The sequence below is a fragment of the Nilaparvata lugens genome, chromosome 4 (assembly GCF_014356525.2).
Source record: "Nilaparvata lugens isolate BPH chromosome 4, ASM1435652v1, whole genome shotgun sequence".
Taxonomy (NCBI): domain Eukaryota; kingdom Metazoa; phylum Arthropoda; class Insecta; order Hemiptera; family Delphacidae; genus Nilaparvata; species Nilaparvata lugens.
The window spans coordinates 53,040,123-53,061,317 of record NC_052507.1 but is presented as its reverse complement, the minus strand read 5'-3'; the positions used below and the strand labels follow the sequence as shown (position 1 = coordinate 53,061,317).

General features: G+C 35.0%; 2 protein-coding genes across 2 annotated transcripts in view; one reads left to right on the top strand and one right to left on the bottom strand.

Annotated features, from left to right (window-relative positions):
• LOC111044392 (interleukin enhancer-binding factor 2 homolog) overlaps positions 1–5,574 on the top strand; it is a 14,965-nt gene extending 9,391 nt beyond the window's left edge. Inside the window, exons 6-8 of the mRNA XM_022329532.2 lie at positions 2,411–2,522; positions 3,214–3,360; positions 4,262–5,574. Of these exons, the coding sequence (XP_022185224.1) occupies positions 2,411–2,522; positions 3,214–3,360; positions 4,262–4,428 (426 nt within the window). The 3' untranslated portion in view covers positions 4,429–5,574. The remainder of the gene's footprint in view (positions 1–2,410; positions 2,523–3,213; positions 3,361–4,261) is intronic.
• Positions 4,490–21,195, bottom strand: LOC111044394 (beta-sarcoglycan). The gene is made up of 6 exons (XM_022329535.2): positions 20,852–21,195; positions 19,609–19,750; positions 18,165–18,323; positions 15,927–16,139; positions 14,496–14,708; positions 4,490–8,237 (listed from the first exon to the last, which is right to left on the bottom strand). The coding sequence occupies exons 1-6, from the start codon at positions 20,974–20,976 to the stop codon at positions 8,019–8,021; spliced, it is 1,071 nt and encodes a 356-aa protein (XP_022185227.1). The 5' UTR covers positions 20,977–21,195; the 3' UTR covers positions 4,490–8,018.

Here is a 21,195-nt window from a genome sequence, read left to right as displayed (position 1 = left end):
TTCAAAAAATCAAGAAATTTCCGATATTTTCCTCAATTTTAAAGTCTTGACAGTTTTTCGATAATAAACAGTCATGCAAGATGTATTTAAGGCAACGTAGCTTATAGAGCATTTAATTCTCTTTCATTTGAGACTAATCGCAAGTTTCTATCATGTATCTTACTTGTTTTAGAGACTCTTTAATAACAGTAAAATCGCAGAAAAAAATGAGAAAATAATCATTTTTTCAATTGGCTGTAACTTTTGACTGTGAGAATGATTAACATATCACAAATTTCTCGCATATTCAAAGTTGCGTATCTTGTGAAACCCTTCAGATAAAAATCCAAAATGTAGTCAAGGTTGTAGAGAATTTTCTCCTCTTTTCGCTTCCATAAATCGTTTTTCTGATTTAAATACCATTCAAAAGTTACAGCAAATTGAAAGAATGATTATTTTTATTTTCTCATTTTTTCTGCGATTTTACTGTTACTGAAAAGTTGAAAAAAGTCCAAAATTTTAAGGGTTTGGGAGTGTCAGAAAATTTTAGATTCGAATTCGGCGCCCCAAAATACATATAGAACAGTCGAGAAAAATTCTTTCGGGGCTGTTTCCTGAAAAACGACCATTTGGCTGGACTAATTTCATATGTTTATTGAATGAAAGTCAGCATTATTCACAGTAGATTAGAAGTTGAAGGCTTCCTTGTTGGTTGATATTTATATTTCATTGACAATATATTCGTAATAATAATTTGTGATGTGGCCATCAACATGGTACTGTATACTGAATAGAAATGAATTTATATTCAATCAATAATGGATAAAATATTGTATTCTAATCATATTTTTTTAATTGGCTTGAGTTATATTACTACTACTTGATAAATGCTATTGTTCAAAATAAGTTTCGCATTCCGTTTGGAATAGAATTTAATAACAAAATAATGTTAATAAGAACAATTTTTTATTTTTTTCAAAATAATGTTCTATTGAATCTATTGAAACATTAGAAATGAATTGTTATAGCAGCTCCATTGTAGAGGGTGAAATTTTCATTGCGGCAACAAGTGTCAATTCAGCGGTTTCACAACTTCAACAGAGGGGATAAAGATGCGCACTTTTGATATGTTCACCTACCAACTAATCCAAACGAAGCTGCAAAGTCAAAAATTGAGTCACAGACACTTCCTTCAAATGTCATTGTCAAACGATCAATTGTTGCAGCAATGAAAATTTCACCCCCTACATTGAAGCTGCTATAACAATGAAATTAATAATTGAAATAGTGGAATAATAGATCATTTTGAAGAGAATTTCATGCTCTATAAAACTAAGATGAGTAAACGTTTTTGTGATGCATTGTTGGAGAGTTATAAGCCCTGAAAGAGCAAAACATTGGATAAAAACCTGTTATTTTAACAATTACACACCTTCAAGAGCGAATATCTCGGGAACTTTTGGGAATATCACAAAATTCCACTGAACAAGAAGTGTAGAGAATTTATCAAGCTTCATTTTTGAATAGTTAGTTATGTAGGTTGAACGCATTGTTCTCAAGATATGAGCGTGGAAGCAAAACGCTGAAAAATGCAACTTTTAAACCACCCTCATCCCCTTAGCACATGAGTTAGGAATGGGGAATTTTGATATGTTCTCCTCTCAACTAGTCTCAACAAAGCTGCAAAGTCAAAAAGTTTGTTTAAAACATTCCCTCCAAATTTCTTTGTCAATTGGTTAATTGTTGCAAAAATGGAAATTTCACACTCAACACTAAAGCTGCTGAAAAAGGTGTAGAGAAATTCGTAAGTGTGAAATTATACATCAAATTGAAGAGAATTTAATGCCCTATAAGCTCATAATCAGCATCAAGGTACCTAGAATAAATTCTAGGTACATTGAATCAGCATGGATTTTTCCAATCGATTTTTGAAAAGTTAAAAGAGCAAAAATATAAAAAAATTGGTGGCAAACATGTTCTTTTCAAAAATGTCACACCTCCAAGAGCGGATAAATTCAATAAATGAAGCTTTAGCAGGCTAATAAATAAAAACTGATATCTTAAAAACCAGAGGAGATATAAAAAAAGTTGAATATAGATATAAAGTAAAATGAATATTGTAGGAAATTATGTAAGCTTTAATTTGTTATATGGCAGTCAAGTCCTTAAGATACGTAGTTTTTGAGTTTTATGCGAGAAACCAAAAAATGTACCTTTAAAGCATCCCCACCCTTAGCACTGGGGGTAGGGGGGGGGGACTTTTGATATGTTTACCTCCTTACTATCCGTAATAGAACTGCGGGGTCAAAAATTGTCTTCCCAACTTTTCCCTCTATACCCTCTTTTGAGCATTCATTGCCTGGACTAACTATCATATCATGATAATTATTATGAAATTGTAATTTCTATTCATTTTCGTTTGTTTGTGTAGGCGCACACCTCAATAATGAACAATCCGAGCCGACAAGCGTTGCCGATTAACGTGGCATTTCGCAGAGTGTTGCAGCTGCTTGCATCTGGTCTTTTCTTGCCTGGATCATCGGGTAATTCCTTATTTATTTTAGTTTATTATCACTCATTGATATCCTTGACTGGAATGCTATGACCAATTTGAATAATTTTTTAACCACAACTTTTTATTGCATGAAAATGTTATTTATTGTTAAGATATACTTGCTAGGCTAAATAATTTGTATCAATTTAGTATAATTATATTTTGTATCAATCTACATCTTCCATATAATAATCTTCTTCTGTTTGTAATCTGAGTCTGTCTTCTTCTGTCTGATGACTTGACTTAACTAATCAACTGATTAACTTGAAACATTTTGGATTTACAAAAGGATGGTGGGAGGCCTATTCTTTTATTAATTCCTAATTTTAATAATACTTGAATTGTTAATGTTTATTTTTTATTTGAATGTAGCCAACACGCCAACTGAAGAACAATAAATTCCTCCCAATATCCCACTTGACACCGTGGCGTCGTGGACTCTGGAATGTAAAGTTGTCAAGATCAAGTAGCATTTTATCAGTTTTTATTCACCGTAGTTAACAATTTTAGGCCTAATAATCCGAAAAAATGTGCATGTCGACTTGAAAACATTCACTATTTGTGTTCTCCACAGACCTTTGCGGTTCACGGGTTACAATCAAGCATCGGCGCTTTGTTTTGCTGTAGGTTTATAGTAGTTGATGTGTGAATAGTGTTGTAATATTTTGTGTTTTTTTCAGGCATCAGTGACCCGTGTGACGGCAACCAGATGCGAGTGCACACGTCGATTACACTCGAGCAGCAGGACCAGGTGTGTCTCACCGCCCAGCTGCTGGTTAGGGTGCTGGCTCATGGAGGCTACAAGCAAGTGCTCCAAGGAGATTCCAGTCAGTACTCAAATCATTATTTAATAATAGCGCTTAGCAAATACACTTCTACCGCGAGATTTTTGTTTCAAAGTTAGTGAAAATGATAGGACAGAATAGTTGTGACGTTTCTTTTTCCTCCGCCTTCTATAGCATTTATAGTTCAAGTGTTCTACAGTTTTCTGCCGCCTTCTCTGTTTCAAGTCATACTGGTATATCTGGTATGACATTAATATTGTTGATTCTTGTTAATAATGATCAATTATATCTCAAATGTATTCTATTCACGACAAAAATATAACTTGTAATCTTCTTCTTCTCAGCGTTTTCCCACTGAGGTGGGGTCGGCATCTCGGGTCAGTCGCTTCCAGGAGTCACGGTTATGGGCTTCGTTTGGTGTTAGTCCTTTCTCTGCAACATCTTGAGCGATACAATTTTCCCATTTTTTCCTAGGTCTTCCCCTCTTCTTAGTGCCTTCGACACTAGGTCGATCTTTTTTCCCACATATTATAAAAATATAACTTCCAATCATTTAATAGAAAATTTGCATAACTAAGATTATATATTCTGGGATCTCATCATATTTCAACATGAACAATTTGGCAACGGTCCGGAGTTGCTTTGTCTAATGATAGACAAGGATACCAAATCAATGTTAATCAGACGCAGATTTAAAAACGTGAATCTCATTATAAAGCTTTGCTATGCCAAGTGTCTTTTTTTGAGAATTTTGTTGAACCTGAATTTAAAAAAATAATTCTATCAATTTTCTTTATAGTATATGTATATATATATATATATATAATATATATATATATATATATATATTTCTTTATAGTAGATAGTCAAGTTATTGGATATTAGTAATTGAAGAATAGCCTATACAACCCGAATGAATATTTTGTCTGTGTTTTTTTTTCAGAAACAATATCTGGTTCTCTGATGCTTAACGGTGTTGTGGTGACGCCGCTGGATAAAGCCTACGAGAAGCCACCAGCCGACGCCGCGGCCAAGGAGAGCGACGCCGAAGACAATATGGACGCCGGGGTAGCGGCCACTGATGAGGCCATGGAGACCAACGACGCTTGATATTAACTTCAAATGAGTTTTTATACAGTTTTACACTATTTACTACACCCGTTCTGCGGTGTTTTTTTTGTTTTATCTAATTGTAGTAATTGTTCGTCCAATTTAATGTATAGATGGTTCAGACACGGGAATAGGGATGAAATTGCAGCAATGTGAGGTGGGAACAGAGTACTGCGCATGCGCTCTGCTTCTCTCACATTATTTTTATCCTGTTGAATGTGTAGATTGTTCAAAGACGGGAATAGGGTTGAAATTGCAGCGATGTGAGGTGGGAATAGATACTCCGCATGCGCTCTGTTTTCCTCTCAATATTTTTTGCAATGTAGTATCCAACACTATTTCGTTAATGAAGCATCTCAAATTGATCAGGAAAGCGGTGGGCTCTGTAACGCACTTTCGTTCTGCCAATGTGTGAACTCTCCCATAAGAAATCAATAGTATTATTTTTCTGCATAGAAATTTATTGGAAAGCAGGGCTTTTCCAGTTTAGAGATAGCTTCTTGATAATTCGGAACCTACCTGAAGCTTTTGGTTCACTCATAATCGTCTTTTGTATTCCCCACGCATGCGCCCAGAGCTTATGTGGGTTCAACTTCATAAAACATTGTATTGTAAGTTTGTCTTTGTTGATTGTAATTTTTACTACTACTCGTATTTTAGATACTTCAATTGACGATATTATATCATGGACACTTTTCAAATAAAGCAGCTGAAATAACTCAATTGGCATTCCCTAGAAATGGTTCAATATTTTAGATGTTTGATTGTAATGGTTTGAATGCACTGTGTTTTACAGACAGGATTCCTTGTAGAAATCATCAATGCTGACAGTTTGAAGTGAACCTCTCTCTAACATTGCAGTAGAGTGGTCACCATCTTGAAACATTGCAGTAGAGTGACACTTTGTGTTTTTCGAATTCAATATTAGATGAATGTATTGAAGGTGACAAAGTTGATTGTACTGCATACTTTTTAAACTAATATTTGTATTCAACAATCAGTTCAATTAAATTATTTCAATGTTTATCTAATTATTCAATTGTATTCAATATTCTGTTCTACTGTTTATCTTTTAAATTAATAATTGTAATCAAGTTCTGGTTCACTATTTATATCAATTTAATGAATAAAGGTAAGTCTTGTCAATGTTTTGAAGAAATTATTTCATATTTGAATCTCTCAACTATGAATACTAAAGATGTAAGTTGTTATAACTTTTCCTTTTATGTACTCACATACAATCATTTGGCCTCGACATTTGTCACTATGATTTAGGTTTCAATCGAATCTGGCTTTTTTTGTTAGCAAAAAAAGTTTTGTTTACTAGAAAAATGGTTTTTAAAAATTAAAAGTAGGTTACCTGAAATTTTTCATCCCCATGCTTCTAGATGCGAGGAACGCGAATCTGTAGTCAAATTTGTGAAAATTTGACCGTTCACAATTTTGACTTTTCAAATTCTTTTTTTGTAATGTATTTTGCATACCATTATCTTTCTCTTTTTAACTAAAAGTGTCTCAAATTGGCGAAAATTTGGCGTTTTTGTGCTTCTTAATGTGAGGAACACGAATCTGCAATCAGATTTATGAACCATGCAGGACATAATTATGGGCATTTTCTTGAATCTGTACATTTCGTTCTGAACCGAACTAACTCACCCTATAAAATGCTTTCGCTAATGGTGATCTCTCAAATCAATTAAGTACAATAATTATTCTACCATTCAGAAGATATTGGCATATTTCAAATCTCCGCATTTACTTTTGAACTCCACTAACACCCTGTAAAATCCTTCCACTAATGGTGATATATCAAATCTATTTGGTACCAGTACTCATTTATAAAATTTAATATCTATCAGTACTCAAAAAATAATGCTATTATTCACAATTGATTGAAATAGTCTTTATTATTCAATTGAGTATACAAATTCTATTATTGAATAACCATATTAAACATTGTTATCTACAGTAAACTTAAATGAAAATAAATAGCAGTAAATGATCATTTTTATTATTCAACAGATTGTATTTACAAAATCCTTTAGGCTAGCTTCACACGCATTCGGTTTCATTCGGTTCGGTTCGTTACCGAAAACGAATAAGGCTTTCATACATCTCAGGTTTTAATTCGTACGGTTCTAATTAGGTATTTTCTTCTCAAACACAGCTGTGTTTGGATTTTCACAGTTCATGCTAGTATATTTAAATATAACAGCTGGTGTTAAATTGTAAGATGTTATTTCTTGAACAACAAAATTTTGTAGATAATTAAAAATGTGAATTATTTGAATAGTTTCTTTTTGATTATGTTAATTTTGGATGTTTCGAGAGATTATTTTTTTAAATTGAAAATTTGTTCCTTGTTTTGACACATGGTATATAAACTTCATCTCTTCTCTCCATTGATGAAATCATGTAATATTCGTGGAAAAATAAAAATTCTCCCTGAGTTTTAATTTATATCTCATATTTTTTTAGCAAACTATTCATTGAGAAAAAAAAGTTCCTGTGAACTAACAAAAATAAATTGACAATATGATTTTGACTTGGAAATTTTTGAAACAGATAATCACGATATCAGGTTAAAATAAAAACAAAAAAGGCAAGCGTGTGTAAAAGAATTTGTTTTTTCCTGTTTCCCTGTTTTCCTGTTTAGCAACGAATTCGAATATGATGAAACCTATTCGTGTCGAGGGGGCGTTCGGTGCTATGCGGTTGCTATTCGGTACCGAATTCAAACCGAATCATCGTTTCACACTTATCGGAATTTGCCGAAAACGAACCGAACCGAAAGTGTGTGAAAGTAGCCTCTTGCTAGCAACGAATTGAAACCTGATGGAATTTATTAGAGTCAAGTGGGCGTTCGGTTCTATGCGGTTTCTATTCGGTACCGAATTGAAACCGAATTACCGTTTCACACTTATCGGAATTTACCGAAAACAAAACGAACCGAATGAATGTGAAACTAGCCTTACTGTTTATTACTTTGAGACATTATTATCTATATGTTTTCATAAAATACATTATAAATAGCTGAATATTTGACAGCTTTGCTCTACTCATTAACTACAAATAAAATCAAAGTACTTGAATAGAATTATTGTAGAGTCGCTCACACTGGGAAGTGATTTTAAAGCCCATGAATGTCAGTTAGTGAAGCTGGTCATAAGTAATCATCCTGCCAGCGGGAGTAGTAGTAAATTAAGTATTACGTTGACCATTGACTTTCTCACTTATCACTTCTGATCTAAACTCTTCACTAACTCTCACAGAAAACAAAATATACAAATTGATTGACTACATACTTGACTAGATAAAACATTTTTTACACTTAGTATACAAATAATACTGTACAACAATTATTTATTGTTAGTTGATGGATTGAAGCGATGCAGGGGTTGAGATGGGGCGCCAATGCCTTGATACAGCTGAGCGCTGTGGAGGATGGGACAGGTGTCACCCTGAGGCATGCAAACACGCACCTTGCAGTGCGTGGCTAAGGCACAGAATATACAGTATTATAGAATAAGTATATCATATTATAATAATATGTATTCTGTGGCTAGGGCTGGATGGATGGATGGATGAATCTAAGCATTGCAGGGGTTGAGATGGGGCGCCATGTTGACATAGCTGCATGCCTTGCTGGAGCTGACCGCTGTGGGTGATGGGACAGGCACCCTGAACAGCTTGCCCTGTGGCATGCATACGCACACCTTGTAGTGGGAGGCCAGTGGTAAGCCTGAGCGCCGCCCTGTGCCCACTATGGGCATGCTCTTCACGTCCAACTGCACTCCACCGCCGCTAGCCTGATAAATCAAAAAACCCTTATTTATTTTTCAATCAATCACAAATTTGTCAATAATAAGTCATTGCTATATGATTTCTAATTGTATTGATGAACTAGCAGGAAACCCGTGCTTCACAAGAGTCTATTTTAAAACTTGATAAACTAAAAACTTGTCTTAATGAAATCTTGAAGCATTGAAAATAGGCCTATAACCATCCTCAATCAATTAAGAATATATATGTAAAATTTCCAGTTGAAAGTTAACCAGTCCAGTAGTTCAGACGTGATGATGCGTCAAACATAATTTTCCTATCCCGTACGTGTATGCAGTCTAGTTATTTAAGGGATTCCGTGGGCAATTCGTGAAGATGGAAACAGACCCAAATATTCTGTATAATTATAATCTGTAAAAGTCTTTTGAAAGGTAAAGAGATAAACACTGCATAAAGATAAACACGTCTAGAGTTGAAAACAATGGAATCAAATTTCACTGAACGTAGACATTCCAAAATTAAAGGTTAGAATACAATTCAAACCTCTGATGTGAATTTAAATAACTCAAACCAACACTAGTTCTTATCTTAGATTGAATCAAACACTTTTACTGATTTGTAGCACACGATAAACGAAGAAATAAACTAAAAACTTTCATGGAGCTAATTGCAATAAACCGACCCGGCAGAATTCAGGCCTGCCAAAATCACCATGTATATTATATTTTCAGAGCAACGACCATTCTAGCTATCTCCAACGCAGGCGCTTAAATATGTAATTTGACACTGTTCAGATGTATTTTGTGCATTTTGATGAATAAAGAAATTTTCAATTCAATGTAAACTACTATAGGCGTTCACCTTATTATTTGAATGGACGTAATTTTATTCTTGAAGAAGTAATGACGTTTTTATTCCCATAGGTTACAAAGTGGCAATTTGTTATTCTGCTTCTAAGGGCTAGACCACATTAATCGTTTTTTCAGGCGCCAACACAATCAGCCAATCGGAGAGCTTCCTATCCTGCCGACTCTTAATATTTTCTGGCCCTAACAGTAAAGTACGACTTCAGGTAGTAGGTGGAGGAGAAAACTATTTTTCAAAACTTGTGGTATACTATTTCGAAAGACAGCAAAATAGTTGCCAGTTGCCACTCTCCTAGTATTACTACTGAACTGGGAAAATCCCTGAACAATTAATGACCATTTTAGTCCCTTATTACATTAGGACACCAGGCACAGCCACAAGTGGCAAATCAGGGGTTTGAGCGAGTAGCAGGGCATTAGATATTTTTACACTCATTATGTCGCATCCACATGTTTGCCCAATAAAAGTCAATGACGACCAGCTTCAGTGTGTGGTTGGGTGGTTTGCCAGCTCTGGCCTAGATGTAGACTAGGCATTACACTCACAGGGTCACCAAATTGCTGCCGCCGGCTGATGTGTTGGTTAGCAAGCCCGCCCTAGGCTGGGACATTGGTGTCTCAGATTTCTTTTACACACTGATACATTAGTGTCTCACTGGTGGCCGAGTCTGGTATCCTAATGTAATATTTATTTCATACTATACTATAATAAAGGAAAGAACTTATCAGTCCGGCTTCTTATGACACAAAAACAGGGGTTTCTTAGGCAGTTCGTGAAGATGGAAACAGATATTCTGATTCTAGGGTACCTCGGGATATCCGAACCACTTGATGCGCATTTGTGGGTCGCGACTGGGCCGCGTAATGACCGATTCAAAATGGCGGATTCAGCATTAATTAAAACGTTCATAGAATGGTTACGATCCATGATAGAGACCTCTAGTAAGCGCGAATCGAATCACAATGAACTATTCTACCAAGTTTTTTATTACACATTTCCACCTAAAACATGATTTTAACCTACAAAAATGCACGCTTTCAAAAACATTCAATTTTTCACGAGCATTTTTTCTGAATAACTACTTTCAATGACAATTTTTTGATATAAAGTGCCAAACAAAACTTCTTTGAAATAGAATTTATGATCTATTCTTGTTTGTTTCAAGCTTTTATCACCTTTTCTTCTGGAGTAATATTTTTTTATGATGTCATTCTAGCCGCTGAGCCAATTAACTATCATTATTTATTAGGTTAGCACAAAGAATACAATGATCGGAAAAGAAAAAACAGGCAATTGCACAAAACTTCTCCAATTTCCTAATTTAGTTTCAAATTGGAAACAACTATAAAATCTATTTTTTCACGACTAATATGTTTCATGATAAAGACTTGAAAATTGTCTCAATCTCTTCGTTACAACCAGCCAAATAAGAATATTGATGAGAAAGCGACGAATATATTTTTAATAATTGATAAATTCAAAATGGCGGTCATAACTGATAAATTCTTTTATATCGATTTCTATTCAGTTATAGTGAGAGATATCGGATCGATTCTACCACCAAAGTGTTCATAACTACCTAAAATATAATGTTCTAGATATTTCAACTAACCACCTAATGACTTACTAAACACTAACTAATTGATAATACACACAAAAAACTAACAAAACCTACTCTAGAACATGGTACGCCATAGTGGAGTAGGTCAATTTTCCACACAGAAAAACTAAACAAGAAGAGAACACATTATAAGAATCTTTTGTAACTAACTATTGTATGTAATATTGTAATTTATCTAATATTTTTGTAATTGATGTTGTAGTTTTAGCTTTTTGGGAAATAAACATTTTATTTATTTTTTATTAATCTCATTTTAATTACTCTTTCCATGATTAATTTAGTTTCAAAAACTTGGACAATCAAAAACATACAATCTTCGGGGACGAAATTTCACTTTCCACTCTGTAAATGTATTCACGGTGAATATAACCTACTATTACTGAGACTGTTGTAGAATATTCCCCAAAGCTTTAAAATAACATCTAGTTGAGGGCTGAGTCCATTTTTCACTTCTGGAGCGTCATTGGAAAAAGAGAGAAAAGAATGCTTTGCAGCCGAAATCACGTTTTTTCCTACATATTAGGCCTATGCTAAACCTGACAATTAGAAAACCGTATATCTCAATAATCCTTGAAGGTACAGACTTAGAAATGGTATCAATATTTTCGTTATCATGAGTAGAAACAGAATAACCATGTTACACACTCAGTCGCGACCCCCAAATGCGCATCAAGTGGTTCGGATATCTCGAGGTACCCTAGAATCAGAATATCTGTTTCCATCTTCACGAACTGCCCACGAAACCCTGTTTTTGTGCCATAAGAAGCCGGACTGATAAGTTCTTTGCCAGTTCTTTCTTTTATTATAGTATAGTAAGAAATAAATATTACATCAGGATACCAGACTCGGCCACCAGTGGGACACCAATGTATCAGTGTGTAAAGAAATCCGAGACACCAGTGTCCCAGCCTTGGGCGGGCTGGCTAACTAACACATCAACCGGCGGCAGCAATTTGGTGACCCTGTGAGTGTAATACCTAGTCTACATCTAGGCCAGAGCTGGCAAACCACCCAACCACACACTGAAGCTGGTCTCCATTGACTTTTATTGGGCAAACATGTGGATGCGACATAATGAGTGTAAAAATAATTAATGCCCCGCTACTCGCTCAAACCCCTGATTTGCCACTTGTGGCTGAGCCTGGTGTCCTAATATAATAAGGGACTAAAATGGTCATTAATTGTTCAGGGATTTTCACAGTTCAGTAGTAACACTAGGAGAGTGGCAACTGGCAACTATTTTGCTGTCTTTCGAAATCGTATTCCTCAAGTTTTGAAAAATAGTTTTCTCCTCCACCGACTACCTGAAGTCGTACTTTACTGTTAGAGCCAGACCATTTTAAGAGTCGGCAGGACAGGAAGCTCTCCGATTGGCTGATTCTGTTGGCGCCTGAAATAGTATATTTCACACCTAGGGCCGAAAATGAGACTTTTCCGGCTCGAAATCGGTTTTCAAGTCCGATGGACTTGAAAAGTCTGGCAATGGACTAGAAAAGATTGAGAGCCGGAAAAACATTTTTGCCCGTGGTGCGAACGCTATTTTTCGCCACACACAAAAATAAACAATATATCTATATGAGAATAGTTGTTCATTAAGCACTTCCGAAAGCAAAAGTGGAAGGTGATGGCTCTAGCAAATCTGAGGTAATCTGAATATCAGGAAATTGTCCAAGTATTTTTATTTTCTATTCCGATTTGTCTAAATAACCTAAAAGATTATGTTCAATTATGTGGGAGGTTGAGTTTATACTTTTTTATTCTTTCAAGTGACAATAAGATGATATTATTATAAATGTTCTAATTATTGAATAATAAACACAAATAATGAAAAGTTTTTTGATCAGCTGTTTTAGCACACTTGAAATTTGGCCAATCTGAATGTCAACGTCAACAATGCTTGTTGTCATCGACTTGGGAAGTTTGGGTTAGAAGTTCTATCCTACTCTAAAAATCGAATTTGAATAGTTTATAATATATATCTTATCTGCATTTCATTCATTCAAATAAAATGCTAGTATATTATTGCAGAATACTTCATTCAATTCTAGAAGCATAAACTGATTCAATGCTTCAACAATGCTTGTTGTCATCGACTTGGGAAGTTTGGGTTAGAAGTTCTATCCTACTCTAAAAATCGAATTTGAATAGTTTATAATATATATCTTATCTGCATTTCATTCATCCAAATAAAATGATAGTATATTATTGCAGAATACTTCATTCAATTCTAGAAGCATAAACTGATTCTGTTTCATAAATTATTTGTAAAAACGTTCAGCATCATGGATATTGCCCAAGTAGCTCCAAAATTATTCACCATGTTTCGTGATAAACGAAGTACTATGAGGTTTGAGGTTAGATTCTATTATACTCTGAAAATTGAATTTGAATAGCTTATAATATCTTATTTGTATTTCATTCATCCAAATAAAATGATAGTATCTTATTGCGAAATACTTTATTCAATTCTAGAAGCATAAACTGATTCCGTTTCATAAACTATTTTGTAAACACGTTCACATCAAATCAGAATCAGCTGACTTCAAGGTTATTTTACAGCCCTAGGGCCGTAAAAATTTTACCGGCCTGGTCAGAAAACAATCACTTTCGGCCTCCATATGACGCACGTAAACCAGCTCATTACATCCAAGTGGGGCGAAAAAACTATTAATGTGGTCTGGTCCTTAGAAGCAGAATAACAAATTGCCAAATTAACAAAAGCGCCTGCGTTGTAGATAGCTAGAATGGTCGTAGCTCTGAAAATATAATATACAGGGTGATTATAAAAAACTTTGAAAGCATATAAATATTTTTGAAATTACTTACAGAATTGAGAAAGGTGTCATTTTGTTACAAAACACTTCAAGTTTAATGTATGGGTGCTATTTTGGTTCGATGTGACAGCCGTTGGTAATGAGACATACATATCACCGATAATCGATTTCTTGCCACACTCGTACCAGCATATCAGGCGTAACTTGTGCAACCGCAGCGATCCAAATGTGATCCGATTTCGGAGGTTATTAAGATTGTCTGTTAGAGGCGGAACATAAACCTTATCCTTAATGAAACTCCACAGGAAGAAATCCATCGATTTTAAATCCGGTGAGCGAGGTGGCCTTGCAATTGGCCCTGCATGGTAAATCCAGCGAAGTTGAAAGCAATTGTCTAAAAAATCCCGAACTTCTCCGTGGAAATGAGCTGGTTCACCGTCATGCAGAAAGTAAAATGGCACTTACTTATTCATCTTGTCAAGCATGACGGTGCACCATTTCATTTCCACGGAGACGTTTGGGATTTTATAGACAATTAGCTGGTACGAGTATGACAAGAAATCGATTATCGGTGGTATGTACGGTATGTTGCATTACCAACGGCTGTCACATCGAACCAAAATAACACCCACACCTTAAACTTGAAGTGTTTTGTAACAAAAAGACACCTTTCTCAATTCTGTAAGTAATTTCAATAAATATATATGTGCTTTCAAAGTTGTAAAGTCTATTTATAATCACCCTATATAATAGTGTTGTTGTTCGGTGATACTACTGTCTTTGGTGAAGGATATGTTTGAATTTTAACGAACTGTTAGAAGCAAAGGATCACAATGAAGGGAAGTTGAACAATTATTTTTATAAATTTAGGTGGAGGAAAACAATTGTGTACCATACTTGACAAAAGTTATTTTTCTTCCTTGGGAAAACGTCGCACGTATGTCCAGTAGATGTACAAATAACTTATCTTGTCAACAGAAAGGATAATGGTGTTCATGTATTTGGCCAATCTATAGTGTTACCTTGAGCACAACACTGCCATTAGCACTATGCAGATGCAGCGTCTGGTCGGCACTCCACACCATCCCCTTCCCCCCGTCTATGCGCGTCCCCTCCAATCCCAGCAGGCGCACTCTCTGTGCATGCGCCAGGAAACCACCACCCACCCCGGCACCTCCCTCTCCGCGCACCTTCAGCCCCTCGTCACGGGGACTGCGGACGCGGTCTGTCTCCACCTACAACAACAAATCAACATTTATTCTTTGTCCATCCATGACAAGATAACAATTAATATTGTTTATCCAGTCACCTCCTGTGAAAGGGGTGTAAGGACTTGTGAAATCATTGCTAAAATTAATCATGTCTGAAATGAAAATGTAGGCTATCATTCATAGAATTGGAGTCGATTGATTGTCTGATTGCCGGCGAAGCGATCATTGAATTCAGAAATTGAATAAAATCAGCAATAGACCAACTCTCTCTTCAACTCCAGCTTTTCATGTGTTCGGGTAGGCCTAAGGCATAGAGAAAGTAATCTTAAGTTATAGAGATTCAATATCAAACTCTTAAACGCCTTCGCATTCAGTGTGGTTCGATGCTGATCACCTCCAACGTCGTGACGTCATACAAATGTACACATACAACTTTCTATCAAACTATGTTCATTTTTTATTCATTCATACAATATAAGTACATCATCATTTTTTAAAGTGTTACCTTTTTATTATTCTATTTTAAATACGACCAATATACATTCTAATACGGAAAGTCTGGAAAGTGTAAGCTTGGAAAAGTCTGGAAAGCTTGTTCTCATTGTCTAACTCATCCTTATAGCCCATTTTCAAACTGAATATCAAATTGCATATTGCAAATTGACTCAGGAGAATTCCCCCATAACGCTACTCCATAAGAAATTGTATTATTAATAGATTATTTTAAGTCTTGAATTCTTCATCCATTACGAACTGCTATACGTTTCATATTCTTCATCCATTACGAACTGCTAAATGTTTCATATTCTTCATCCATTACGAACTGCTATACGTTTCATATTCTTCATCCATTACGAACTGTTAAATGTTTCATACTCTTCATCCATTACGAACTGCTATACGTTTCATATTCTTCATCCATTACGAGCTGCTAAATGTTTCATCAAGTTTTAACACTAGAACAGTTCAATCCCAATCAGTTCGATTCACAAGCGTGCTCCAGTCAGTGAGTCAATATTTCATATTTTTCACTACTAATCATCGACTATCTGCAAGTCGTCATTTTAGTGTTGAAATTTCATGAGATATTTTACCAACGAATTGGACACGTAATATTCAGAAAAATAATTAGAGTGAAGTTGTCACAACCAATATTATTTTAGATTTCACAAATTTCTATTATAACTGATATTTTACAATATTATTTTTTAAATACTGTAACAAGCTAATTAGTTGGCTGACCAGTTTAACATCGATATTGCGGACACCGCGCGGCAGCCCAAAGTTGGGATAGTGGGTGGAGAAGATGGGTTTGGCCTCGCCGTCATAGACGCTGAACGACTCAACGCCCTGCAACCTCGTTTCGTTCTGCCTGACGACCAACACTCGTCGCGGCCCCCCTTTAGCGCTGCCCCCTCGCAGCTCAACAAACACTGGCGCGTTGTCGCCTGTTATCTGCACAATAAAATAATTTAATTTCCCATTAGATACAATACAGTACTGTACATAATAGAAGCTTCCACATTGGCATAAACAAAAAATAAATTTACATTGTTCAAGAAGACATAACCTAGTATATAAACAGTCATTCGTATGACACAAGACACTGTCTTTAAAGGTGCGTATAGATATACGCGCCGCGAACATGAGCAATTCACTTTTAATCAGCTGATGCCAAGCTTTTTATGTCTGTTGTATCTTACCGTTTCTGTAAAAATACAGATATAGTCAGCTGATTAAAAGTGAATTGCTCATGTTCACGGCGCGTATATCTGTACGCACCTTAAGACAATCAAAGTATTTACGAACAAATAATTATTATTAAACGAGAATTCAAAGTTGAATGCTCTAAACCACACCAAAGATTTCTGCTAGGAACTGCAAATATTGCCAACAGGGTGAACAGCTAGAAGGAAATCCGATGAGTGCTACTATCCAAAAATTATTTGGCAGCCCGGGAATCGAACCCGATAACTACTGACTGCCAGTCAGGTGTGCTCAAACTTGCCAGTTTTGTGTAAGGGTGAGCACACCTGATTCATCCTTCTCATCGAATTTCCTTCTAGCTGTTCACCCTGTTGCCAATATTTGCACTAGCAGTATAATCTTCGGGGTGGTTTCGAACATTTAACTTTGGATTTTCGTTTAATGATAGATATTTTTTCATCAATCAGCATTCCAACAAATACAATTCCATCTATTCACGAATAATATAAAATGCTATAAATCAGAATATTCGTTCAATTCACTCTTTCCATTACGAATGGAAATATATACCGAGATTCACTTCAAACTGCTTGCATCAATTGAATAATATTAAGTATTTCTAATGCTATTTATAAGGATTTATCCGTTACAGATTTATCACTACAGTTGATAAACCGGGTACGCTTTATATGTGTGAGCTTGAATGGAAGCTTCAACAAACTATAGAAATGATATGTTTTAGTGACAGATATCCCTGTCGAGAACTTTTCCTTAGTAGCAAGATACTCACACTGCCGTCACTGTATACCTTGGAGATCTGTATTTTCACTCAATCTACCAAACTTCACCAGCAATAATTAAATCCACAGGTACAATACAAGGCTCTCAGCCACCCTATCAGTGGCTGTTCATAGAACCGCCATGTTAAAAAAATCTCCGCAATATATGGGCCCAAAAATATATAACAGGCTTCCTTAAGCATATTAGAGGCATGGCGAACCTAATTCAGATGATTGTTAAAGAGGCTGTTGCTTGAAAGGCCATACTTTTCTTTGGATGAATTTCTGCACGAATAATATATTATTGTTCCTTGTCTTGATTCAACTACCCAGGCCCTAGCACATATAGGTAATTTCGATCGACTGAATCTTTCAAAAAAAAAAAAATTTATGTGACGATTGTATGATTACAGTATTTTATTATTGTTATTGTGATATGGGTGTTGATAGCCTTCCCAAGGTTGCTGTTTTTTTATTCATCCTCTGTCTGATCATCAGATGTTTAGGATGCAATTATAAATTGAATTGAATTATTCACTCGTAAATCGTAGGCGATTTCACCATGTTCAAATGTATTGGTGAAACTGGGCATAACGACTGGTCATTATTCACATTATTCATCAGTTCGAATAGATATGAAATCCCTTGAACACATATTGAGAAATAAATATAATAATTAATACATATTTTGACTATTCAGCACTTCAACTTAATCATTAAATTAATTTTCGATAGGTGACTGATGAATACAAAAACACAAAGAGTCAATATCTTTTAGCAGCCACTAAGAGTCACCATACACTTGAAACACTCCAATTATCAACAAATTGATGTTCAGATCAATTAGGTAGGTGCTACATCTAACATAAATAATGCAATATCTCTTAGCACTGGCAAAACTGTGAAATGCATGCAGATTTAAGGACACTGAAACAATGAATTGAATGCAGTACAAGCCTTGAGCGCATCACCCTAAGCAAAGAATGTGCCTTACCTTAAGAGCATCGCCGTTGAAACTCTCCAACAGTCCATCCTGCTTGTAAATGCTGCCCAAGTCGATGTTGCCGTGCATCTTCACAATGTCCCCCTCCCCGTCCCCCGATCCTCTCACTATTTCCACAGCCTCCATGGCCTGGTGGCTGATTCGCAGCACCTGTTTACCAAATTCTAATTCATTTTTTTCCAAAGCAAATACAATAGCTGGTACATTATAAGTTCAGAGGTAAGCGAAAAATATATGTGGCTTTCTGTGACTCACTGCCAACACGCAAGGTGTTCTTTTGTTGGCAGTGCAGAAAGTTTTATTTGCAGTACAGTTTGCTTGATGTATTGTTTATATAATTCGTGTCATATGCTTCTGTTTGTACATATTTATTTTTGAAAATTTTTATTTCATTACTTCAATTATTATTACATGGAATATGAATTTAGTGAGATTCAGTTAAAACTGTCGGAACTGATTTCATATGGAAACCGTTGATATTGTTGCTGTTATTGTGAATATTATTAATGTGATATTTATTGTTGTAGATTGTAGTGCTATAACTTGTGTTAACGTTAAGAGCGTGTAGTGAGTGAGCTAATACATTCTACTAATAACATTTTAGATTCTTGATGGTAAAAGCTACAAGGAATGCTGATAGTGAAATAAAGCTCACTATAGACTCCCCAGTTGGATGGCTCAGTATACACTGTATAGGAAAGAGTCTTAAAAGTTACTTAACTTCAATAATAATATTTACAATTATTGACAAGATAGAATATAATAAATATAGGCTAATTGAAAAATGTAGAATTATTCAGAGATATGGTTTTTTTTATCAAAAGCAACAAGTGAGCGATTTTTTTCAAACTTGATATCTATCGTTAAATAAATTCTTATTCTAGTCCTTCATTAAATAAACTTTCCAATCTTTTCCTCCTTTCTTCTTTTAGATATGTTACATATTATTTACATGTTTACATCTTCCCTGTATTTTAAATGAGTAAATAGTAGCTTATACTGAAAAATAACACCTAATAATTTGCCACCGCGTCTTGGCTCAGCGCTAGTGGTAGTTGGCGGGTCCTGACGCCTGCTTGGTGCAGTCGTTCTAATTTTGCAATTGTTAATAATTGTTAATTCTTGTCACCACTAGCATGTACGTATTACCGTATTCAAAATGATACAATACTGCATCGACTGTGTGTTGTTAGAAATTGTTAAAATCAACCATATGGACTTGCATGAATGTTGTTAGAAATTGTTAAAATCAACCATATGGACTTGCATGAAATTGTAACAATTCTCTCACTATCTTGCAACGGGAACATTTGGATATTTTGAAATGAAAGTCTCAAGTTTAAGTCTAGGTCAGAATAGGTGAATCCTATTGGTAAGATATTTTTAAAAATCCAGTGAGCCAAAAATGATGAGAATTTGACGAGTGTATTGATACCTTGAGTATGAAGACGGTGAGAACGATATTGGCAGAGGCCAGGGCACTCAGAACTCCGACCAGAGTCCAAAAGGCCCACGTCTTTTTGCCTCGCAGACCTGTCCGATGTAGGGACGCCTCGTGGACTGGCACGTAACCTGCACTACAAAACATAAATATTCTCTTCAACACCACTTTTATCTAATTGGTTATGAATCTGAACTGAATAAAAAAACCAGATATTCAGTACGACTATAACAATCATCCTCACAACTGCTCAGAAATATTATAAATCTATTACATAGACAGCTGAAGGAATTTAGAAATACCAGGGGGGTTTTCTAACAACATGAAAGAAGATCAGGTCACTACGCCTTTACTTCGCTCTCTATGAAAAATAAGGACAATGTCATCCCTATAAATATTCTATTCCGTATTTGGAATTCTCTTCCTGAATTGTAAAGATTATTGAATAGCTTATAAATGAATGGCTAGGACTAGTATCTAATACCTTGTGCTCATATCTTAAAAATATTTTCATCTTATTCCTACTATTGTAGATACTATTTTTTTAATTTGAGGGTTTTTTAAAAATTATAAGTGTTTTATTTTTGTAAAGCCTTATTATTAAATAAATAATGAATTAATGTTCTGTGTGAGATTGATCTTTAATATATCTGGCAATTTATTATTTATTGCCTATACGAATCAAAATTAAACATAATTATATACTCTATCCAACAAAAATTAATAAGCTATATAGGCCTATAAGTTTATTATAAAGAAACTAATCATAACCAATATTTGAGATTAGGTACTATACAAAGAACTACCGTATACAAAAAACACCTAAAAAAGGAAGATATAGATATTATGTTCTATCTAACATAAAAATAATTAGCAAGTATAATTTTACTATTTATTAGGTAGCCTACCTACCTAAGTTATTTACAAGGTAGGCACTGTAACCATTTTTTGTTTGCTTTTTTGAATCAACATGAGCTGTTATTTTGATGATTAGGCCTATAATAAGACTTTTGAGATTCTGAAAGATAATTTTGAGACGATAAAAAATTTAAACATTTTTTCAAAGTATTCTTTGCATGGTCTTATCAGAATCAGCAGAGCACCTGCAAATAATTTGGAGCATATTTATATTAAAAACTACTAACTGAGGCACAAAACAAGAAATTCAGCTTCAATTATAGATCCCAACTTACAAGAATAATTTCAACTTGTGAATATATTAAAACCTTAAGCTTACCTCATATTATTATTGTGTTGTCTGTTGATATTCCGTTTCAAAAGAGATTTGTCTCGTATTGATAACGTTCCCAAACCGCTGTCTGATGGAATATCAGAAGCTGGTGACTCCCTCTGAGAGGTCATTTTCCATTGGTTGTTTTGAAATCTCCTTATTTTTGGGCAAACATTTATTTCAAGCTTTCAGCTCAAAATGTATTTTCAACTGGGTGGAAATTTATAATTGTTGAAATTTAAATGCAATAAATAGTCAAACGCACGAACAAAACTTATTTTTGTAATTCTTTGCCAAAAATAGACTCTTGAATCCTTAACATTTTTGACCAATGAGAGCCTATCTTGCTT

Excerpts from the sequence above, each read along its gene's own strand:
- LOC111044394 (XM_022329535.2), bottom strand. The coding sequence starts at position 20,976 with ATGACCTCTCAGAGGGAGTCACCAGCTTCTGATATTCCATCAGACAGC. Across the intron at positions 18,324-19,608 it reads TCACCGTCTTCATACTCAAG|GTGCTGCGAATCAGCCACCA; the intron begins GTATCAATACAC and ends TTTGGTAAACAG. Across the intron at positions 16,140-18,164 it reads TCAACGGCGATGCTCTTAAG|ATAACAGGCGACAACGCGCC; the intron begins GTAAGGCACATT and ends TTTATTGTGCAG.